General features: G+C 33.9%; 1 protein-coding gene across 1 annotated transcript; it reads left to right on the top strand.

Annotated features, from left to right (window-relative positions):
* The first annotated feature begins 12,094 nt into the window (after window positions 1–12,094).
* On the top strand, window positions 12,095–13,309 carry LOC131063964 (protein EXORDIUM-like 2). Its single transcript, XM_057997969.2, has one exon. It carries the CDS (start codon window positions 12,207–12,209, stop codon window positions 13,167–13,169), a length of 963 nt encoding a protein of 320 aa, XP_057853952.2. The 5' UTR covers window positions 12,095–12,206; the 3' UTR covers window positions 13,170–13,309.
* Window positions 13,310–21,359: the final 8,050 nt, after the last annotated feature.

Here is a 21,359-nt window from a genome sequence, read left to right as displayed (position 1 = left end):
TGACAATACCTATTATAAATTTTGATGGACACCTTGAAGTAATGGCCAGAGAGAGAAAGCCAAGACAATTATAGGTAGAGCACCCATATAGTAAGTTAGAGGTGTTGCAAGTTCTTTAAAAAATAAATTAAAGTTTTGTTATTATCATATTAAGACATGACAAACCATTTAGCACAAAGATAAATACCCTATATGCGATCGTTAATAAAATTGAGCCCACCTATGTCCCTAGGAAAAAAAAAGATATCCTATGCCACTTTGTGATATCCTTTATTACGGTCAAAGTTGACCTATTCAAAGTCTTACAATTTTTTTCCAACTTATGGTATGACACCTTGTAGGGAGCTTGACAAGAGATATAGTACACATGATTCATGGTTGGAAATTTAAGGTAGATCTAAGGATTCTTACTAGTGAGAGTGGCTTGACAATCAAAAAGGAAACTTTTTTTCTCAGTTCTATCAGTTCCACATATTTTTTAAGGTGACTTGACACACTTGAAAAGAAAAGGCAATTCCTAGAGATTTAAAAATTTCTCCATGACTAATAGATTTCCATCCAAAAGTATGAAGCTAGTTGGGAGGTCTAGAGAAGGCTTGCCTATAATATTCCATTTTATTATACAATGTTGTCGCTAGAGGTATATGATAAAAAAAGTTAAGATATTCGAATACCTAGAAAACATTCTATTCTTCCTTAATGAGTTCTAAGAAAGAATCATCCACAAAGTGCTCATTGACCAATCAATGGGGTGGAACTAAATAGAGAAATACCTTTGAATCATCATTGTGAGAATTCATTGGAAAAGAGATACCTAAATCCTTTAGCAAAACACACATAGAGTGAGGATGGAGGGGTTGCTATTGTGAATGGGATATATTACCTAAATGGCTTCCATCTAAGTCCTATTCACACCTAGCTGGTTAAGTTTATGCAGTGCACATTTACAACATTTAATTTTTGTTCCTCATATTATATGATGGTGATACTTGTCATAATCCTATGTTGTGGACTATATTTCACCTTTCCTATCCAAGCAAGGTTCCTCTTATACATTATGTGTTTTGTGTTTATTGTATAATATAACATTAATTTCTTACTACTCTATCATGGAAGGTTGTTTTGATTTTGCAAGTGATTCTAATTGCTCAAGTCAATTATGTTTTTATAAGGACAATCTTTCCTTATGATTAGAAAAATCAAAAGGTTTAGATAAAAATATCATTAATAGAACTAGGCAAGTAGAATAGTTATCTCAAAGAGCATTTCAATTGATTGAATGAATGTGGATCCAACCCATAAATATTTGAGCACACACGAATAAGTTTCACTCAATTATTTCATAGGCCTTTTCAAATAAAATGTGATGAAAAGTGTTTGTTGATTGGACCTACACACCCATTTTGTACCCCGCCAAATAATTATTATTCCTTTAAACATAAATAGTTTGTTCAAGGTTGACAATCACTAGGGCGAGATGTTTAATTAACATAGGAAGAGATTTGGCAACAATTGTTGATGTGTGGCAATTGATCATGTTGTCACACTTAAATTTTGGATATTTTGACAATTGCATTTTGACCCCAAATTAATTAACATGGGAGTCATGAGAAAGAGGTCCTAGGGGCTTATCCCCATGGCAGAGGCCATTATTTAATAGAAGAGTTAGTTGTTAGCTTTTTTCTTGTAGTTTGACATTGTAAACCACCAAAAAGGCTTTGTAAATAAGTGGTTGTGGAATGTGAAAGGACAAGAGTTATAGGTAGTGTGAGTGCATTGATGCAACACACAATGGTAGATTATGCATTGAAGATCGTATCTCATTTTTTGTTGGCTAATAAAAGAAGGTGGATGACTATTTCTCTATGGGTGCAACCCACATTGGGTGAACCACGTTAAACATGTGTGTTGTTGTGAATTGTTCTTTTTGCATTTTCAATCTACATTCGAATTGATATTGTTTGATTGCTCTAGTATACCTGAATCCTAACAATTATTTGATAGGAGACATTCACAAGAGTGATCAATCTCCAATTGCATATCTGTAGATTAGGAACATTAGGTATGAATTTGACACTTCCTCGGTCAATTATAGGATCTAGAGAATTAGTACAAAATCCTTCAAGGAAAATTGAAACAAATCATGACTAACACCATCTTCAAGGAATTTATAAAATTTGTAAAGACAACTATTGCAACCAAGAGCTTTATCATTATCTATTCCAAATATAATTGATCAAATATCATCTAAGAAATAAGTTTTTCATTGACATTAACTTGATTTGTGGAGAGCCTACATGACACTGCACCTAGATAGGCCTAAAGAGATAATTCATTTTTAGGGGATGAGGCTTGAGCTGAGGAAACTTTAGTGTAGTGTCAACTAAACACATAAAGAACATTAGTAATGTTAGAAAGGCATTGGCCATCTTCTTTGATGCACTTGATCTTTTGAGATGAAATTTTAGGTCATGTGGCTTGGAAAAACTCTTTTGAGACAACGATTACCAATTTTTAACCAATAGTGTTTTAGATTGATCTAGGCTCCCTCGATAGAGTAGACATTTGCCCCCTACAAAATGTGGTGCTACTTGGCCACCTAAATTTGAAAAGACGTCACTTCAAGTTGAGCTAGGAGTCAACTTAGTTTAGGGGACATGACCAAATAAAATTTGCGATGATTTTTGCTACCTTTCAACCAAATATATGCAAAAAATAGACAATATGAGAGATGGTGTTAGACAAACTCTAAACATGTGAAGTAAGGATCGATGTAGATTTATGTTGGCATAATGACATGTTCAAGAAAAATGGAATCTTCTCAAACATAAAATTTTAAGAACCCCGATCAATCTTGAACTAGATAGATGACTGATTAAAAAGAACACAATCCAAGATAAGATTCCAATAGAAAAAAGTAAAAATATTGAAAAAAGAAAGACAACTACACTAACATCATAATACGATTAAGTCTCTTAATATGTCTTTCAAATCCACTATACAAATTAGATCGAATTGAACAAATTGGAGATTTACCTCGATAGCCAATAATTAGATCATTAAAAAACCAATCTATTACACATATAAAACCGCTCCTCTCAAAATTCATTCCATACTCTCCAAAACATCGCTATCAATTCATGGGAAACATCTTCAAAACAACGAACGGTTCTCCACTCGATACCTGACCTGATTGATGCATGGATATTGGAACTATGTTATCTATTGATGCTCTTCCCCTACTGTGATGCTTGTGGCGCTCACTTATTTTTCACTACTTTTGATACGTGATTAAGGAAAAACCCCAAGCTTTGCAGAATAGCAAATGTTTAAAATCCCTCGTACATTGTTCCTCTCGACTTTCCTATTAATTAAAAACGACATTTTCATGTTCCTCACGGACTGAAAAAAGTATGCCGTCATTGGATAAGTTTTTCTTCGTCTGGTACGAAGATCTGTGAAACTTCACTTTATCTAATCTTTGATTCTTCTGAATTCTAGATATAAATAGCATCAATTGTTTGCAGCACAATAACAGCCGATTTCGGGCTTGAATGCCATTCGGCAGTGTCGTGTCAGATTTAACAAGGCTGTGACATTCGATTCCACAGGCGTTACAGCTTGCGCACCCAGACAATTTAGACCAGTAGTCAAAAGCTTCCACCCATTTTCTTCACGTGAAGCTTGCTGACGCACTTCCATTTCCCATTACTTTGTCTATTGAGGTTCCCTCCTTGGTAAGATTTTCATTTCTGATTTTGGTAAGATTTTCATTTCTGATGTCTTGATAGCCGTTTCCAATGAATCATAGGGTGCATCAGATTTCTACAGTTAGTTTTAAGTGAAGAAATCTAATGTGTAAATAATTACGAATAATCTGATGAAGTGCATATATCGAGTGTGAATAAATCATCTGTCCTTAAGATAACCAATTATTAGTAATTTATTAACTATATTAGGAGGTGTTTTCCATATCGTGTTAAGATATTGTTTAAATTAAAATTAAAATAAATTTAAAGAGAAAAAATAATCTAAGATTGATATTTCTTGGTGCTAATAGATAGATATATCTAAGATGCCTACAATACAACTTAATCAAAGTATATTTATAAATATTTTAGATATATTTATGTAAATTTATTATTTAGAATAGATAACCGCCTAAAATTGAATTGAGAAGGACCACAATAGTGGAACTATGATCTAGAGCCCCTCTCTATCACTAGTCATTTAACCATCACTTAACTTTTGAGCCAAATAAATTGTGTTCATTTATGGATACATGGTATTTTAGGAATTGTGTGGCAAAATCACAATGACTTCTTATGTCTCTATCAATACACTAAACTATGATTAATAATAATGGTTCTAAATGACACACATGCTAGCCCCCTGAGACACACAATAATAAGTTTCTCTTCTGATGGTGTAGGATAGATATGGATATATGCTCAAAGATAACTCTATGCGTGCCAAAAATTGTATGTGTCAATGTAGTAGTTTAATGATGATCTAATATGTCTAGTTCATGATCCATGAGATGTGAAATACACTCCCTCTTAGCAATTTTTAAATTGATGCAAATTATCTCTTTCTTCTTAGCCTCTTGTCTATCTTGTATACTCCCCAAAATAGGTTCTAAACTTTTCCACATCTTCAAATTTTTTTGACAACCTTTGGTTATAGGGTTCCTAAGACACTAGTGTTCTCCAAGCGACTCACCCTTGCAAAATGGGTGACATAGAGCTAGAAAGAGGCAACCTTGCCATATTTTGGGAATGTGTTACTACTTCAATTCCAATTATTTCCACCATGTTTACTCATGATTGAAAGTAATTTCTAGACCTGATTAAGCATATACTTCTCTTGATTGATTCTCCTTTCCTCTTGACTCTATCATCTCTTTAGTCATCTATCCACCAAATCTCTAGTTGTCTCCTTATTATCTCTCTTATTTGTGAAGATGCTCAATTATAAAATTTCTCTTAGCTTTTGCATCTGGGAGGTTGTTTATATTTTGCATTTATAACCATCCTTGCCTATATCTTTCATTTCATTCCCTTTGTTTAATGACGAGGATTGTGAATCGCCTTAAAGGAATAAGCTATATTTCTAATGCCTCTGGCATTCTGTAACATCATACAAATTCACAACCACAAGCATATTAAAGAAGGTATTCCTTTTGTCATTTACTCAATAGGAATAGTACATAAAGTCAATGAGAACCATCTACTTTTAAAATCAATAAAACAACAATGAGATATAACATTGTATACTAAACCTAAATTTTGTGCCTTCTCCAAATTTGAAAGTGGAAAAGGGATATAGAACATCACCAAAATCTTAATATCATCCTTAAATAAATATTTACATAATTTACAAAACAACACATGATAACAAAAATTAATGATATACACATAACATTAATTACATGAATACCAAGTACAATGTGTCATTTACATAGTAATACATAAGGAATCCAAATCCTTTACATTCAATCATAAGGTCTATTGCAGTGAGAACATAAGAACAAAAAATGAGGATCCTCTTGATAGGAACTCACATAACCTGACACCTAACTGCAAGTGAGAACATTGTCGAAGTGTGTTTCCACCCTACCATGGAATAATTACACTTCCCCATATCCATTCATGAACGAAGGATTCACAACCTAGCTTGAGGAAGACTAGCCAAGTAACAATGGCAGAGTAACGAAAATAGTATGGTAACCAATGTCAAAGTTACTTATCTAATTGAATTCAATGCCATGATTCAAATCCATCTCAAGCATAGAAACTTAAATATGATTTCTCAAATCATTTTGCATCTACACAAGGGCATATAAAAGCATGCGAGAGCATATGACTAACCATGCAATGATTAATGAACTCGCATCTCGTTAAGCATATAGGTTTATGACAAGAATAATAATGACATCATTTTTTAAAGAACAAGTAAATATTTAATAAGGTATATATCACATGTATGTATGCATATACATATATAAATAATGAATATTTTTGTGTATATATTCTTACATCAAAACTAGTTAATGCTAATGACCATCATTGACATAAATACCTAGGAATACAAATTATGATAATCTTTGTCACTTATGATATCCTCAAAATTATAAATAACAAGTTTATAAAATAATCAACATTTATGTTACAATATGACATTAGAAACATGATTATATATGTGTGTATAAACTAAAGATAAAGCACATAAGAATCTAGCTATTCTCTGTGGTAGTAAAGATTCTAAACACACCATTTCCATAGTCTAGAGGATAATTCCGATATACTAATACTCTATATACTCATTCCCATTTGTTACACTTTTAATTGTCATGAGAATTATACAATTTTAGGTCTATACCATTAGACAAATGATAAGCCATAAGATAGTTATACGTAATCTGTACTTATAAAAAGATAAACATCAACTAAATAATTCAGGTTTCAAACACAAGGGCTTCACTTAGTAAAAGGTCTGGGTTATAGCACGTGTGTTCATGGTATACTAATGAATCTCCCTATTTTCAAAAAATATTGCCCTAAACTCCTTTTTTGTCACCCCTTCCCAATACACAACCTAAATTAAAAGCCCCCTATTTTTGCCAAATATTATATTTTTTCATAGTTCAAATTAAAAAACCCCCTTTTTTCACTGATAGGCAATATATATTGTACCCTCATTTTTGGGATATTAAACCCCCCAATATGAATTCACATAATATAATATTGCCTAGACAGTGAAGTCCCCGTGGTTTCAAACCAACTCTTTTATCTCTAATATGAATATTCCTACCAATCAAGCTTATTAAATGATGGTTATCAAGACATTCATTTGTAATATAATCTACTAATATAATTGAGAGTTTTAAGATTAACTTTTATTAATGTTAGTAATTCGATAATTGCAACCTATAACAATTACTAGATTAAATTTTATAATGTTAGATAATTATCCTAAATGATATGATGTCTCCCTAAATTACCTTCTTTTTAATCTTAACACTTTATTTCAATTTAACCTCTTAATCTTATTCACCTTTATCGTTTACCTTTCACCTTTTAATGTCCCCCCTTCATCTTACCTAACCTTCAATCCTATTGAATCTCTTCATTTATGTAATCTTGGCCATTGATAATCCCACTTCTTAATCTAAACCCTTTATTCTCTTTGAGAACTCTATAAAAGAGGTTTCCTTCTTCCATTTTTTCATCCACACTCATTTGAGCATACCCACATTCTGTCAAAATCATTCTAGCCTACATCATCACAACCACATCCATTCTTCCTTGAGCTCTTCTGCAAGTGCAACACAAATTTGAGAACAATCATCAATACAAGATCATGGAGGATATGAGACCAGTGGAGGCAAGCCTATTACACAAGTGAAAGGTATAGTTTGTTTGATTTCATTAGTATTTACATGTTTGATAGATTCTTCATTGATGCTGTTATGAATTAGTTTGTAGATCTAGGGTTAGTGATTGGATTTTAATAGGTTTTACAAATAGGTTCAAATTTAGGCTCGTAAACACATATGTGTGTATATATATGTATGTTTTATTATATATAAACATATATATGCATAGGTTATTATTCATGTTGCAGTCACTTATTTAAATTTGGAAGGGAAGGTAGATAAACATCAATTCAAGTTTAGTAAGGAGTTAAATGAGTTTAAGGGACATGACCACATAAGGTTTGCAATGATTTTTTGCTAATGATCAACTAAATATATGTAAACAGTACATCCCTAGAGGACCAGTCTTGCCTCAACTCGTCCCTTCCTGGCCCCAACTTGGCAGTAAGTAAGCTCAAGGTAAGGCAAGTTGGGTGCTAGGTTGGGTTGCGAAGATACCTCTAGAGTTTTAAAAAATTAAAATAAATAAATAAAAATGCAAAAAACAGATAATACAGGGGATAGGGGAAAGAACCCAATAATTGACCGCATTCCAATTGTGATAGAATTTGTTGATTTAATACCCATACTTGTTGATTTGATACCCATACTTGTTGATTTAATGCCCAATTTTTTTGACACATTGTGCACACCAATAGTTATGACTTTAAAGTTGTTATTGTTGTTGATGACTACCAATAACTACCAGTAACTGAATAAAATGTACCATTAGTTGTTAAAAAAAACCAATTATGTGATGCCACATCAGTTGCACAAGTATTGGGACCCCTTTTGCATGACTATTGGTCTCAACTTTTTTTGGGTTGTTTTGAACACCTTGGCAAAAAGAATGTTGATTTGGCATCATATTTGATGATGTGGCCTTGAAACCTTAGTTATAAGCAAGGGACTTTCCAAGTAAGCTACTGTAAAAAATGGGGAGTGATTTAAAATTTCCACGTAGGATTTTGAGAAATGCAAAGTTAGGGTGCACAACTATTGGGTCCTATCCCCTAGTGTTAGACAACTAGACTACAAAAATGTTGAGAGTGGACAAATGAATTTTTATGTTGGAATCATGACATGTTCAATAAAAAATGATTAAGGGATAGGACCCAGTAGTTGAGTGCGCTCCAATAATTGTTATACCACTTTTGATTTAATGCCCAATATTTTTAACAAGATTGCACCAATAGTTGTGACTTTGAAATTGTTAGTTTTGATGATGAATGCCCATAATTGAATTAAATGTGTTCCTTAGATCTAAAAAATAGCAAATCATGTGATGCCACATTAATGCACCAATAAAACATGACTTAGTGCACAAGTATCGTTCTCACTTTTTTGGGCCTCTTTGGACACCTTGGCAACAAGCATGTTGATGTGGCATTGTATTTGATGATGTGGCCCTGGAACCTTTGTTGTAAGCAAGGCTTTTGTAAAAAAATGGGAGTGATTTGAAATTTCCACATAGGATTTTGAGAAGCACAAAGTTAGGGTGCCCAACTATTAGAGCCTCTCCTCTAATCTCAACCTTAAAATTTCTGAGAGACCCAATCAATCTTGAACTAGATAGATGAGTGTAATGTCCCTACTAGTTAGAGATCACTGTCCTGCAAAACAGATTGTTAGATATATATATATATATATATATATATATATATATATATATATATATATAACTAATCTAACTTGCAATTAAACATCAATTAATTAATTAACACTAATCTTACTTCTTATTTAATAAAAGGATACGAGTGAAGTACTGGGACATGTCCTTAGGCAGCTGTGAAGCTCGCCTTCTTGGAACCCATCTTGGTTCCAAGCCATACCAGGAAATCGAAGGTTAATTCGATTCCTGTCTTGGATGTAATTTCTTACACCCAAGCCATACCAGGAAATCGAAGGTTAATTTGATTCCTAGCTTGGATGTAATTTCTTACACCCAATCCATACCAAGGAGGACCATCATATATGATCAATTCCTTGCCTTGGATGATGCATCTCATCATCCAAGTCTACTAGGGAGGACCGACCAGATTCATCTTTTCTTGGATGAACTTTGTCAACCAAGCCATAACATATATGCATATAGATATTCAATATATATTGCCTACCTGGGATTATCATAATCCCTCCATTAGGCTAAGGGAATTTCCTCCCAATAGCCTTCATCATATAATCACATTATGCATATTAAATTTTACAATTCATTATCATTTTTCATCCCATAATTTACTTCTACATTTACATATTCCTTAATCCTCTTTATTGATCCTAGATATACAAAAGTATTATGTATGCATACCTATATTCATTGCTATATACACATCAATTAATATTTAGTAATATATACTCAGAAATCTTCAGTAATATACATTGAGAAATATTCATTAATTCAGAAATTAACATATATTCTGAAATACTCATTAATATGTATGTGTGTGTGTGGCACACATGTCCACACACATATGTACCTTGTGACCAGTAAGCCTCTTACCTATTCGTGAACCATAGCCTGTAGTTTGCAGTTCGTAATTGGCGGTGGCTATTTGAAGTCCTCCCGACTCCCTCTCCTTCGTGCCTCCCCTTAGCTCTGCGACGGTCTTCCTTAATACCCCGTGGAGGGGAAGGGTCGCATCCCCCCATGGGGTCCCTTTTACAGGAAGGGGTGTGACGGTGGTCGCAGCCCAGGTTGCGACTCCCATCCCACCACTTCCCGCGGGGGAGGGGCCACCGTGGAGTTAGCTCTCCACGTGGGGGGTTACCTCCACGTAAATGTATTTAAGAAATTTATTTACCCAATGCTTACTCCTGTTTCATGCTTTAATATTAAACATTAACATTATTTGATTCCTTCATTTAATAATTCATATTTCCATTTTTTAATATATTTAAATATATTAATATTTTTTTATAGTTTATTTCATATATTGATTTTATTTAATATATTAATATTATTTAATAATTTATTTCTTCTTTTAATATATTAACACCATTTTAATAATTGGCTTTATCACATTTTCAAGAATATTAATTAATATATATTAATTAAATAATTTATTTAATAAATAAATAAATTTCAAATAATCATTTGTTAATCATTATATTAATCAATAGTAATACTTGCCTCATTTATGATATATATAACGATCAAGGAGGGGACATGCCAATGAGTGGAAAAAAAGAACACAATCCAACATGAGTTTCACAAAAAGAAAATAAAAATTGACAAAGAAAAATGACAGTTACACTAAGTCATCATAATTCGATGAAGTCTCCTAATAAATATTTCAAATCCACTATACAAATTAAATCAAATATAACAAATTGAAGATATACCTTGATAGCCAAGAATTAAATAATAAAAACCCAATTTATTAGGGGAAGTGTACCAATAACCATTATAGCTAACTTCACGCACCCACAAATCCTAAATGATCCATCGAATTTTGAAGGTTTTTTTTGTTGTTGTCTTTCTATGTAACTTAATTTCTTATAACTATTGTTCTAACTTCTCAGTAGCAACGATGCACGGTGTAGGAGATCCATTGTGCACACAAGGGGCAAAAAATGGTCATTTTAAGATGCCTCAATGACTATGCACTACAATTACCTCAAAAATAGCCAATACTTATGCACAAATGTCTCAATAATCCTACGCTATGGGTACCAATTAAGTTGCACAACTCCTCCAATTTAATTCAAAAATTCTAACTATTGAAATAAAATGAACAATAATTGATATATGTGAAATCCATTAATGAAATTTTAATTATCATTTTTTAATTTCTTTAAAATTAATAATTGAAAAATTGAATAATCATATAATAAACGACAATTGAAACATATGAAAAATGTACTCTTCCTCTATTCATATAAAACCCAAAACCACTCCTCTCCACGAAATACAAAATTTATTCCATCCTCTCCAAACATCTCTATTAATCCACGGGAAACAACTCCAAAACAACAATGGTTCTCCATTGGGTGCCTTGCCTGATTCCATGTACCAATAATACAAAACCTTTCTTCTCAATCTCTTCAAACATATCTACTTCTGGCATGCGGGATTAAGTCAAAATCTCAAGTTTTCCACATAATAGCAAATGTTTATAATCCATCGTACACTGTTCCTCTTGAATTTCTTATTAATTAAAAAAAGACATTTTCATGTTCCTCACGGACTGGAAAAAGTATGCCGTCATTGGATACGTTTTTCTTCGTATGGTACGAAGATCCGTGAAACTTTACTTCATGTAATCTTTGATTCTTCTGAATTCTAGATACAAATAACATCACCTACCTACTTATTTGCAGGACAAAATCAGCCGATTTCGGGTTCGAATGCCATTCGGCAGTGTCGTGTCAGGTTTAACAAGGGTGTGACATTCGATTCCACGGGCGTTACAACTTGAGGAACCAGACAATTAGACCCCTGGTCAAAAGATTCCACCCACGTGAATTTTGCAACGCAATCCCATCTCCGATTTGAAGGTTAAGTGCTCTGTTCCCACGCTACCATGGCAGACTAAATGAATCCACGTAGGATTGCCCAAATCTCAGCTATGCATTTAATGTGTTATGGTATGTGAGGCGTGTCAGCCATTGTGGAATAATGTACTTGAGAGTGGAAGGTACATGAGAGTGGCAGGTTCATGCACTTTGCCACTATGGAACTGACAGTCCCGGAACGCTTTTGCTACACGGCATTCATCCCTTCTTTAAATTGCCCTCACTTCCACATTTGTTCTCAGGGGCTGGACTTTAGGATCAGGTATTAGCTACAATGGGAGGGTCAGGGTACAGATCAATCTCTGGGTCCGCTGGATTGGTAGCCAAGTTTCTTGTTTTTTTTTGTCTAGCCCAGCTGGGTCTGTCTGTATTGGTCAATGAAGAGCCTCTTGTTCTGAACTACCACAATGGCCCACTGCTAACATCAAAGCCCAATCTTGATGTCCATCTGATTTGGTATGGGAAGTTCAGTGCCGTTCAGCGTTCGATTCTGGGGGACTTTGTCGAGTCCCTTGGGGCCGGTGCCCCACTGCCCTCTGTGTTTTCCTGGTGGAAAACAACAGAGGGTTATAAGGATTTGTCTAATGAAGTCCCTGCTCCGACCAAGACCCACACAAGGCTTGGGAAGCAGAAGCTTGATGAGGCCTATTCTCTGGGGAAGTCATTGAAGAGAACTGACATTGGGACTCTGGTGTTAAGGACTGTGTCTTCAGGAGCTCTGCCTGTGGATGACAATGCCGTTTACTTGCTTCTGACGTCCCAAGATGTCATTGTGGAGAGGTTTTGCATGGGCTCGTGTGGATCCCATGCAAGTATAGTTGTGGGAAAGACGGCGCTTCCCTACGCATGGGTTGGGAACTCGGAGAGCCAGTGTCCGGGGCAGTGCGCGTGGCCGTTTCATCAGCCTCTTTATGGGCCTCAGAGTCCTCCCCTGCTTCCGCCCAATGGTGATGTGGGTATTGATGGGATGATTATCAATGTTGCTACTGTTTTGGCAGGAGCTGTTACAAATCCTTTCAATAGTGGGTATTTTCAGGGGCAGTCTTCTGCGCCATTGGAAGCGGTTTCAGCCTGTCCGGGAATTTATGGCACGGGGGCTTACCCTGGATTTCCTGGTAATCTGTTGGTGGATAACACAACGGGGGCGAGCTACAATGCGCACGGAGTTAAAGGCCGGATGTTTTTGCTTCCGGCTATTTGGAATCCGGCTACACGTTCTTGCAAGACTTTGGTGTAGCTAAATACTGGGGCTTTCTATGTATGTACGTATGCTGGGAAAAGTGAGCCTTTTCTGGCACTTTAATGGACCTGTAAACAATGCATGTTTAGGGAAGTCTGTCTGATCCATTACATATATATAACTCCTATATTTATAGACTTTGTTTTGAAGAAAATTAATGGCGTGAAGTAATATGATGACTGTCACCTTATAAAAACAAATGAATGTGGTCAGAGAGAATTTTTACTTACTGACAAGAATAAAAATGCATACTAATACACGGCGGAGCAGGTGAAAGCCCAGTTGCGAAATTCCTTATTTAAAGCCCAATGCGCCATCAGAACGGGCAAATGTCAGAGTGAGGTACGGTGAAAACACTTTCACGCATTAATTACGTACATGTCTTTACTGATTAGGTAGTAAAGCACAGAGAGTCCAACGGTCGTTGAGATAATAAGATTTGAATTTGCATTCCAATGTTAACCTCATCAAGATGCACACTAATTGGAAATCATAATATAACGCATTGTATTTTCATTTAGTTAATGAAATAGACAAGTAATCAATTATATTAGATTTTCAGTCTGTGTGTTTCTGGATTAAATTGTGTAACTTTTTGTATCAACGTTTCAGATTGACGATCTATCTATCATCCGATAGAAGAGGGCTACAAGAAAAATATTGATACAAATAATCACACAGTTTAATTCATTAATAAGCAATACCAGCTCGATAACTAATTTTTAATTTCAATAATTAGGTTATAGATGAATAGACAGCAGATGATACATCATAAAAGTGGAAAGCACTTGAAATAAGTAGTAAACTTGATTATGTTCTTTTGAATAGCTAGATTGTAGATGAATAGAGAGACAAATGATATGTCAAATTTACGTGTAGTATAATTGAAGAAAAAACACTTGATTAAAGAGAGACAAATGATATGTTATTTAGGTGGAGTATGATTGAAGAAAAAACACTAAATTAAAGAAATTTCAATGTAATAAATATGATATGAGAAATACAATCATGTTTCGTAATTAGGGAGGTAGTCAATAGAAATAAACATATAATTACAGTCATAATTTATAATTATAATTAGAAGAGATGATCAATAACTATCCCTGTGTCAATAATTGAATATGATGTATATTTAAATAATTTTAATGAAAGTGTTTTTATGTAATTGTATATTTTATGTTAATATTTCTGATCATATTTCATGACTTTTATCCATTATTTGTAAAGTTCAAAAGTATTAGTAATATTATTATGCCTATCTAAAAGTGATCAAGTATTTATTTCCTTACAAATTATATCAAATAGACAATCAATCATATGGGAACATATAAAGTGAACAATAATAATATCTTGACACATTAATATCTAATCTTTTCTATATTTCCAATCAACTTAATAAAGATGTAATTAACATAGTTATATTATTAATATATAACCTTCTACTTTTTTCAACAGTAAAAAACGATAGTATCAAAACCTAAAACCTTAAACAATAATTCTTTTAAATTAGCTAAGGTGTGCTGATCTCAAAACAAAAAGGTCTTGCATTGTTATTAGTGATGAACTTAGTCATCTTTCATCCGATATCTAAGAGAAAAACTTATTTTAATGTTTGCACATGAAATTAGGATAGCTAACTATGTTCATAGGTGTTTTCCATATTGTGTTAAGATATTGTTTAAATTATAATAAAATATTTTTTTAACCTAAAAAAATAGTTCTTTATGTAATAGAATAATTTAAGATTGTTATTTATCTAAGATATTTATGATATAATTTATTCAAAATATATTTAGAAAGATTTTAAATATATTTATTTAAATTTATTATTTAAGATAGATAACTATCTAAAATTGAATAGAGGAGTTCTAATATGATCATAATGTTTCTCTATCACTAGTTATTTTATCGTCAATCTTTATGCTTTGATAGATAGTGTGCATTTATGAAGACAAGGTATTTTAGGAATTGTGTGACAAAGTCGCAATGATTCTTAATGACTCTATCAACACACTAAGCTATGATTAATAATAATGGTTCTAAATGACAAGCATGCTAGCCACTTGGCATACACAATAATCATTTTCTTTTGCAACAATGTAGGATAGATATTGGTATATGCTTTAAGATAACTAACTTTAAATGCCCAATATTGTATTTGCAAACATAGTAGTTCAATGATGATCTAATACGTCTAGGTCATGACCCATGAGGTGTAAATTACACTCCCTTTTAGCAATTTTGAATTGATGACATTTATCTATTTCTTCTTAGCCTCTTGTCCATCTTGTTTGGCCCTCGAATCGAGTTCCAACTTTTTGTGCATCTTCAAAAGCCTTTTCACGATCTTCAATTATAGGGTTCTCAAGGGACTCTAGTTTTTCCCAAGTAACCTGAGCTAGCAAAAGGGGTTGACCTAGAGCTTAAAAGGGTGACCTTGTCATCTTTTGGGAATGTTTTATTATTTCAATTCCAATTGTTTTGCTACCATTTTACTCACGATTGAGAGTACTTTATAGTCATGATTGAGCATTTACTTCTCTTGCATGATTCTCCTTTCCTCTTGACTCTATCAACTCTTTAATCATGTAGCCATCATTGCCAAAAGCTCTCATTTTATTCCCTTTCTTTAATGATGTGGATTGTGAATCACCTTAAATGACTAAGCTATCTTTGTAATGCCTTTTGCATTTTGTAGTTCATCATACAAATTCACAACCAAAAACATATTAAAGAAGGTATTTTGATGTCCATTTACTTGACAAAAATAGTACACAAAATATTTTTTCATAAACAGGCATTTACAATATTCTAGAAATAATAGTTGATAGCATATGAAACATTCTAACCATAGAAACCAAGATTTTCTATAACAATTCAAAGCTATAATATTGTAAAAGAGATTTTTAAACATAAAATATGAGCCATCTAAACTAAAAATCAGTAAAAAAAGTTATATATAATATTGTATATCAAACCTATTTCGTCTTTTCTCCCAAATATAGAGTGGAACACAAAGAAAGAGAGAGAGAGACCATGTTGGCATAACTGATGGTGTTGACACAACCGATTCATCAGTTAGTATTGTCGTTGATGACAAACTCTTATTAGTGAATAAGGCCAAACTCATAGGCAAGGAGGTGTGGTCAACCACAATGGTTTACTCATGACTGCAATCAGTATGGAGGGTTCAGTGCTTCCCTAATATGCATTATTGACACACTTAAGTAGTGTGTTGGTCGAAGAACTAATCGGTTGAAGGATAAACAAAGTAGTTGACCAGTCAGTCAAGAACTTGATAGGTGTTGAGATCAGTTTCTTAAAACTGGCAGATGAAATGATGATGCAGTCACAAGAGGTGACTCGGATTGCAGTTTAGTAGTCTTATGCACGACCAGAACGTTCTGGATAGACAGGTGATCAGTCTGATTGATGATCAGTGACCAGCGGAAAAAAGATGAAGAGTTACACCGATGAACCGGTGATACAGGTTGAAGAATGCTATCCACCGAGAATCTCGGAGTGGTGACCGGTAAGCTGGATGCGATGATCAGAGGTGAGTCAGTCATGATGATATATCATCAAACAAACATATAGTGAAGTCTACAACAGTTAACCAGTTAAGGCGAGATTTGTGCAGATTTTCTAGTTTGCATTAAAAAACCAGAACACGACCCAGAGGTTGGTGAAATTATGAATTGCAGAGGCAAATAAGGATGAGTTACTGGCGAGATTGATGGAGAGTGTGCAGAGAGAGTGCGGAAGATTTGGAAAGATTTTAATTTCAAATCTACCAAGTGTTAGGTGTAAATTGATTGAGGAATCAATGGGTATGTGTTGCAAGAATATGGTATAAAGGTTTTTGGCAAAAACCAAAAAGATTGATCGTAAAATTTGCAAAGTGCAATTTTGAAGAGAGGCGATCCAACAAGGTGAGAAGAGGGAAGAATTGCTAAGTGAATAATAGAGTGGTGAAGAGAGTGTGTAGAGCTCGGATAGTGTGAAGGACAAGTGTAATGCAGAGCACCAGTAGAGTGCAGAGCAAGTGTAACCGGTGGTCAAACTGAAGAGCTTCATTTGGATCAGATTAAGCTAAGAGTAGATATTACAATAGATCATTCTCTCTTTTATTTTCTAATAACTACAACAGTAAAATCCCTTAACCGGGTGGACTTTAACAGGTCCCTTTGTAAAATCACTTAACTGGGTGACATCTTAAATGATTATCCTAAGTCCTTTAGCAAGACTACCTCTAATAGGGTAAAGGTTCTAACAGGCCTTAAAGAAAATCTCTTAACTGGGTGGCACCTAACAATGTCTTTGTAATCTCCTAACATGGATGGCTCCTCACAGAGCGTACTCCAGAAGAGTGCAGATTTTGTGAGTTTCTACTCACATCGTGGTTTTCTCCCATTTGGGTTTCCACATGATAAATCTTGGTAGTCATGTGTTTTTTATTTTATGTGTGCATGTTTCTTATTAATGCTGCTTACTAGTAAGTGTTAAGTTTGAGTAGAAGTTTTGATTAAGTTTAAATCTGGAACAAACCGATATAGTGCTGATTCACCCCTCCCCTCTCAACACCGGTTGGGACCAACAGACCATACCAAAACAAATTCTACCCAGTCACAAAGAAATATGCTTCCTTGTGCTACCTCACGAGAAGATCCTGACCCATCACTTGGAGTCTAGCAACTCATGATTGATATGTGTGAAATATGCGCAACATTGGAATAACTAACACATGCAACCTATTAAAGCTACCAATCATAAATATCTATGCATATGCCCATTTACCCATGAAGTGACTCAATTTAATTCAAAGAATCCTCTCTCTAATTATTTTAATGAACTTCTTCGGCCAAAGCATTTATTTGTTTCTTATTTGTTTTCTTAGGTCTAACTTGGTACTCATGTAGGACTTTCTAACAGATGCCCTTCTATAAAGTACTCGTAGTTATTGTTTAACCTAAGAAACTAGGGACTTAAATCCCTTTACATTACATTATCACCATTTTTGCTTAATTTACAATCAAAAGTTTAACTAATTTACCATTCTTATTGAAGTAGTATTCACTTCATTACCCAATAGAGGTAAGGTTACACACATGTTTATTAATTCCTCTTTGCATGATTATATTAACCATCATTAATATTTATACAACTCACATTTTATATAATTTACCTGATTAAGTTTTAGATTGTAATGCTAGTCAAGATTTGCACAACTTGTTGGTCAAGGGTCATAGTTTATAGTATAAAATATTTATAACGAATTGTAATGTATGAAAAAATAGGAATTAGGGTTTCACCAATTGAGATAGTAAAACCACTAAATATCCAAATTAATCCAATACATTGAAAGATGATTGAACCTAATAGATCTAGGCTCAATCCAAATGGGGAAAGGTCTTAGATCCTAATTGGATTCAACTAGTTTGTATTGATAATCCTCTTTCTTAGATGCATTTCTAATGTAATTATGAAATTAGAGAAAAATAATATTCAATTAATATAATAGAAACAACAAGCTACATATATCCCACTAAGCCACAAACTTGGATATGGGCAAAAGAAGATGTGTCAGCCTTGTTCTTAGAAGTTTGACCTGATTTTTTGGGACCAAGTAGTATAGATTCCTCCAAATTTTCCACCATTGAAAGCTAAACCTGTTCGTCACTATTGACTCTGTCAGATTTACCGAGTACAGCTCCGCACCTGTTTCTTGCACACAAAAAGAAATAGAAATGTGTTGGGAATAGGGGTTTGCCTCAAGTCAAACCCTAGTTTTGGAATTAACCATGAAATTGAATTGAAAAATGTAATAAAAGACTATAACAAAGTACTTTCCTTTTGAGGGAAAAATTGAATCTAAAATGCAATGCTTGAAACCACAATATTTACCTTGATAAAGTTTTGTTTGTCTTCAAACAAAGCTTTTAGGCTTTCATTTAGGGTGTCTTAATAAAACATTGATCATCATGACTGCCATCTTCAATGTTTGAACTTGACTCACTTTTTCTCCAATGCTTGATGAATGACTGATTGCTTGCTCACGTGGAATTGCTAGACTGTAATTGAGATCTTGATTTTGGTTCAATTCAAATGAGAGGGGTAGACCTCCTTTTATACTTGCTAGCCTGAAAATCAAATCAAATTTTCAAAGTAGGTCGACACGAGATCCAAATTCTCGCTAATTAGTGATGACCATTATGAGGCTTTAATTTGGGGCCTAATTAAGAGGCCCAGGGCATGGTATGCCCTTGTCCTAATCTTGGACCAGGGTGTACCACGTTCTAGTCCTAGAAATCAGGACTCCAAAATGGGGGGAGAATTGGCAAGATGATGAAAATGCAAGGTAGATAGGTGGTGTGAGCAAAATTAGCATTGCAATTAGGCCTTAGAAATCGAAACGCCAAGGTGAGGCCTAGGTGAGGACATAATTGTAGGTGAGTACAATTTAGGATGCTTCATTTAGCTCCCACTTTAGTGGGAGCATGAAACTAAGCATACTCATGGTAAAGTGCAAAGTTGCATTGAAAAAATTCTATCAAGATATCAAAGAGACAAGCACACTAAGCCCCCAAGGACTTTAGGATCTTACGTCTCTAATATCGAGATAAAAGGGACAACATAAGAAAGGAGAAGGAGAGAGAACACATGACTACACTAGCCTAGTAAGATTTGCTTAGTATGGGTCATGAAAAAGAAAAATACATAATTACAAAGCAAAAGGATCAATTTGCAAAGTAACTTGCTCGTATGAAAACATTTCATGGTGTGCACATAATGTATCATTGAGTAGAGTGTATGCCCTCACATTAAAGTAATTGCATATGCCTTATTGGGAGCAATTGCTTTAAGATACCATGCTTCTAAAAGACAAGCATATTACCACAATGAGATGCCCCCAGGAAAGGACAAAGCAAAGGATGATGGTCACAAAACATATATATGAAAAAAAACATAAGGGATCCACTATCTCTGGGGTCAAAGATGATGTAAGGTCTTAGGTAAGATGATGGCTTAAAGAGTCCGGAGAGAATGGATTAAGGGAAAAAAAGAGGATTTCTTAAGGATCCAAAATGACAATAAATAAATTTTAACACTATGTATAAGCAATATCAATATCATAAAAAATTGTATTTAAATATATAAAAATATATATACTTACCTATGTTTAGCTATTCCATTGTACCATTTGCATCATCTCTTTTTTGCAATGCGTCTTTTATTGTCTCACGTTCTTCCATAGAAATTGTCCATAACCCTTTATTAATAGGCCCTCTTTGATATCTTACTAGTTTTTATATTTTTTACCACAACCAAATGTTAGTAGTTTATAATATTCATATGTGTTTCATAATCTTCGAATGCAAGAAAACCATTCTTCCTTATTAGATATATTTTGTAGCTAAGTGCCAACAACCACTATGAACTTGTTGGATACTTATAGCCATCATTATCTTCTCAAGGAAAAATTAACATATTTTTTGTCTCAACACATTGAGCCAGCCAATACTCTATTTCTCCACAACAACATACACATGTCCTAGAATTTTTTTTTAATTAAACAACTTGTGTGACATATAATTTGACCTAGACATACATGCATTCATATATATATATATATATAAAATAAATTAAATAAAAATTAAATTACCTTTTTGTACAAGGTTTGGAACACAGTCATACTGATTCGATGCAAACACTTGATTATTGCCTTTAATCCTTTAATTGTTGTTCATGTTGATCATGTGTTTGTGTAGGTGTCAACAACCTTTACTTCCATTGTTCAACCCATTATTTATTCTCACATGCTTCCCGATCACATGAAATGCAAAATTGACATAAACATGCAAGCTCCCTAGTCTAGATAGTCCATGTGCTCGCACTTTAACTCTTAAATGAATGACTTTTAGTTGATCCACTAATTTCCTCACAATCATGTTTGAGGTAATGAGTAAGGATATCATATGCTTTATCTAGTGCATTGTGAGGGAGTATCTATAGGGACCTTGATTCCTTGTTCTAACTTTCCAAGACCTTGTCCATGATAGCCTTGTTTAGGAGTCATACCATAACCAGCCTTATAAAATATTTTCAATTGTGAAGGACTTTCATTATGGACTTCTTTTAAATTTGTTCTCTAAGGATATGTTGAAGGGTCAAAGAGATGAATAGATG

This window comes from Cryptomeria japonica, chromosome 11, assembly GCF_030272615.1.
Source record: "Cryptomeria japonica chromosome 11, Sugi_1.0, whole genome shotgun sequence".
Lineage (NCBI taxonomy): Eukaryota > Viridiplantae > Streptophyta > Pinopsida > Cupressales > Cupressaceae > Cryptomeria > Cryptomeria japonica.
Note: the sequence above shows the minus strand (reverse complement) of the source record. Positions and strands in the feature narration are given on the sequence as shown.

Coding starts and splice junctions, on each gene's coding strand:
- LOC131063964 (XM_057997969.2), top strand. CDS start 12,207: ATGGGAGGGTCAGGGTACAGATCAATCTCTGGGTCCGCTGGATTGGTA.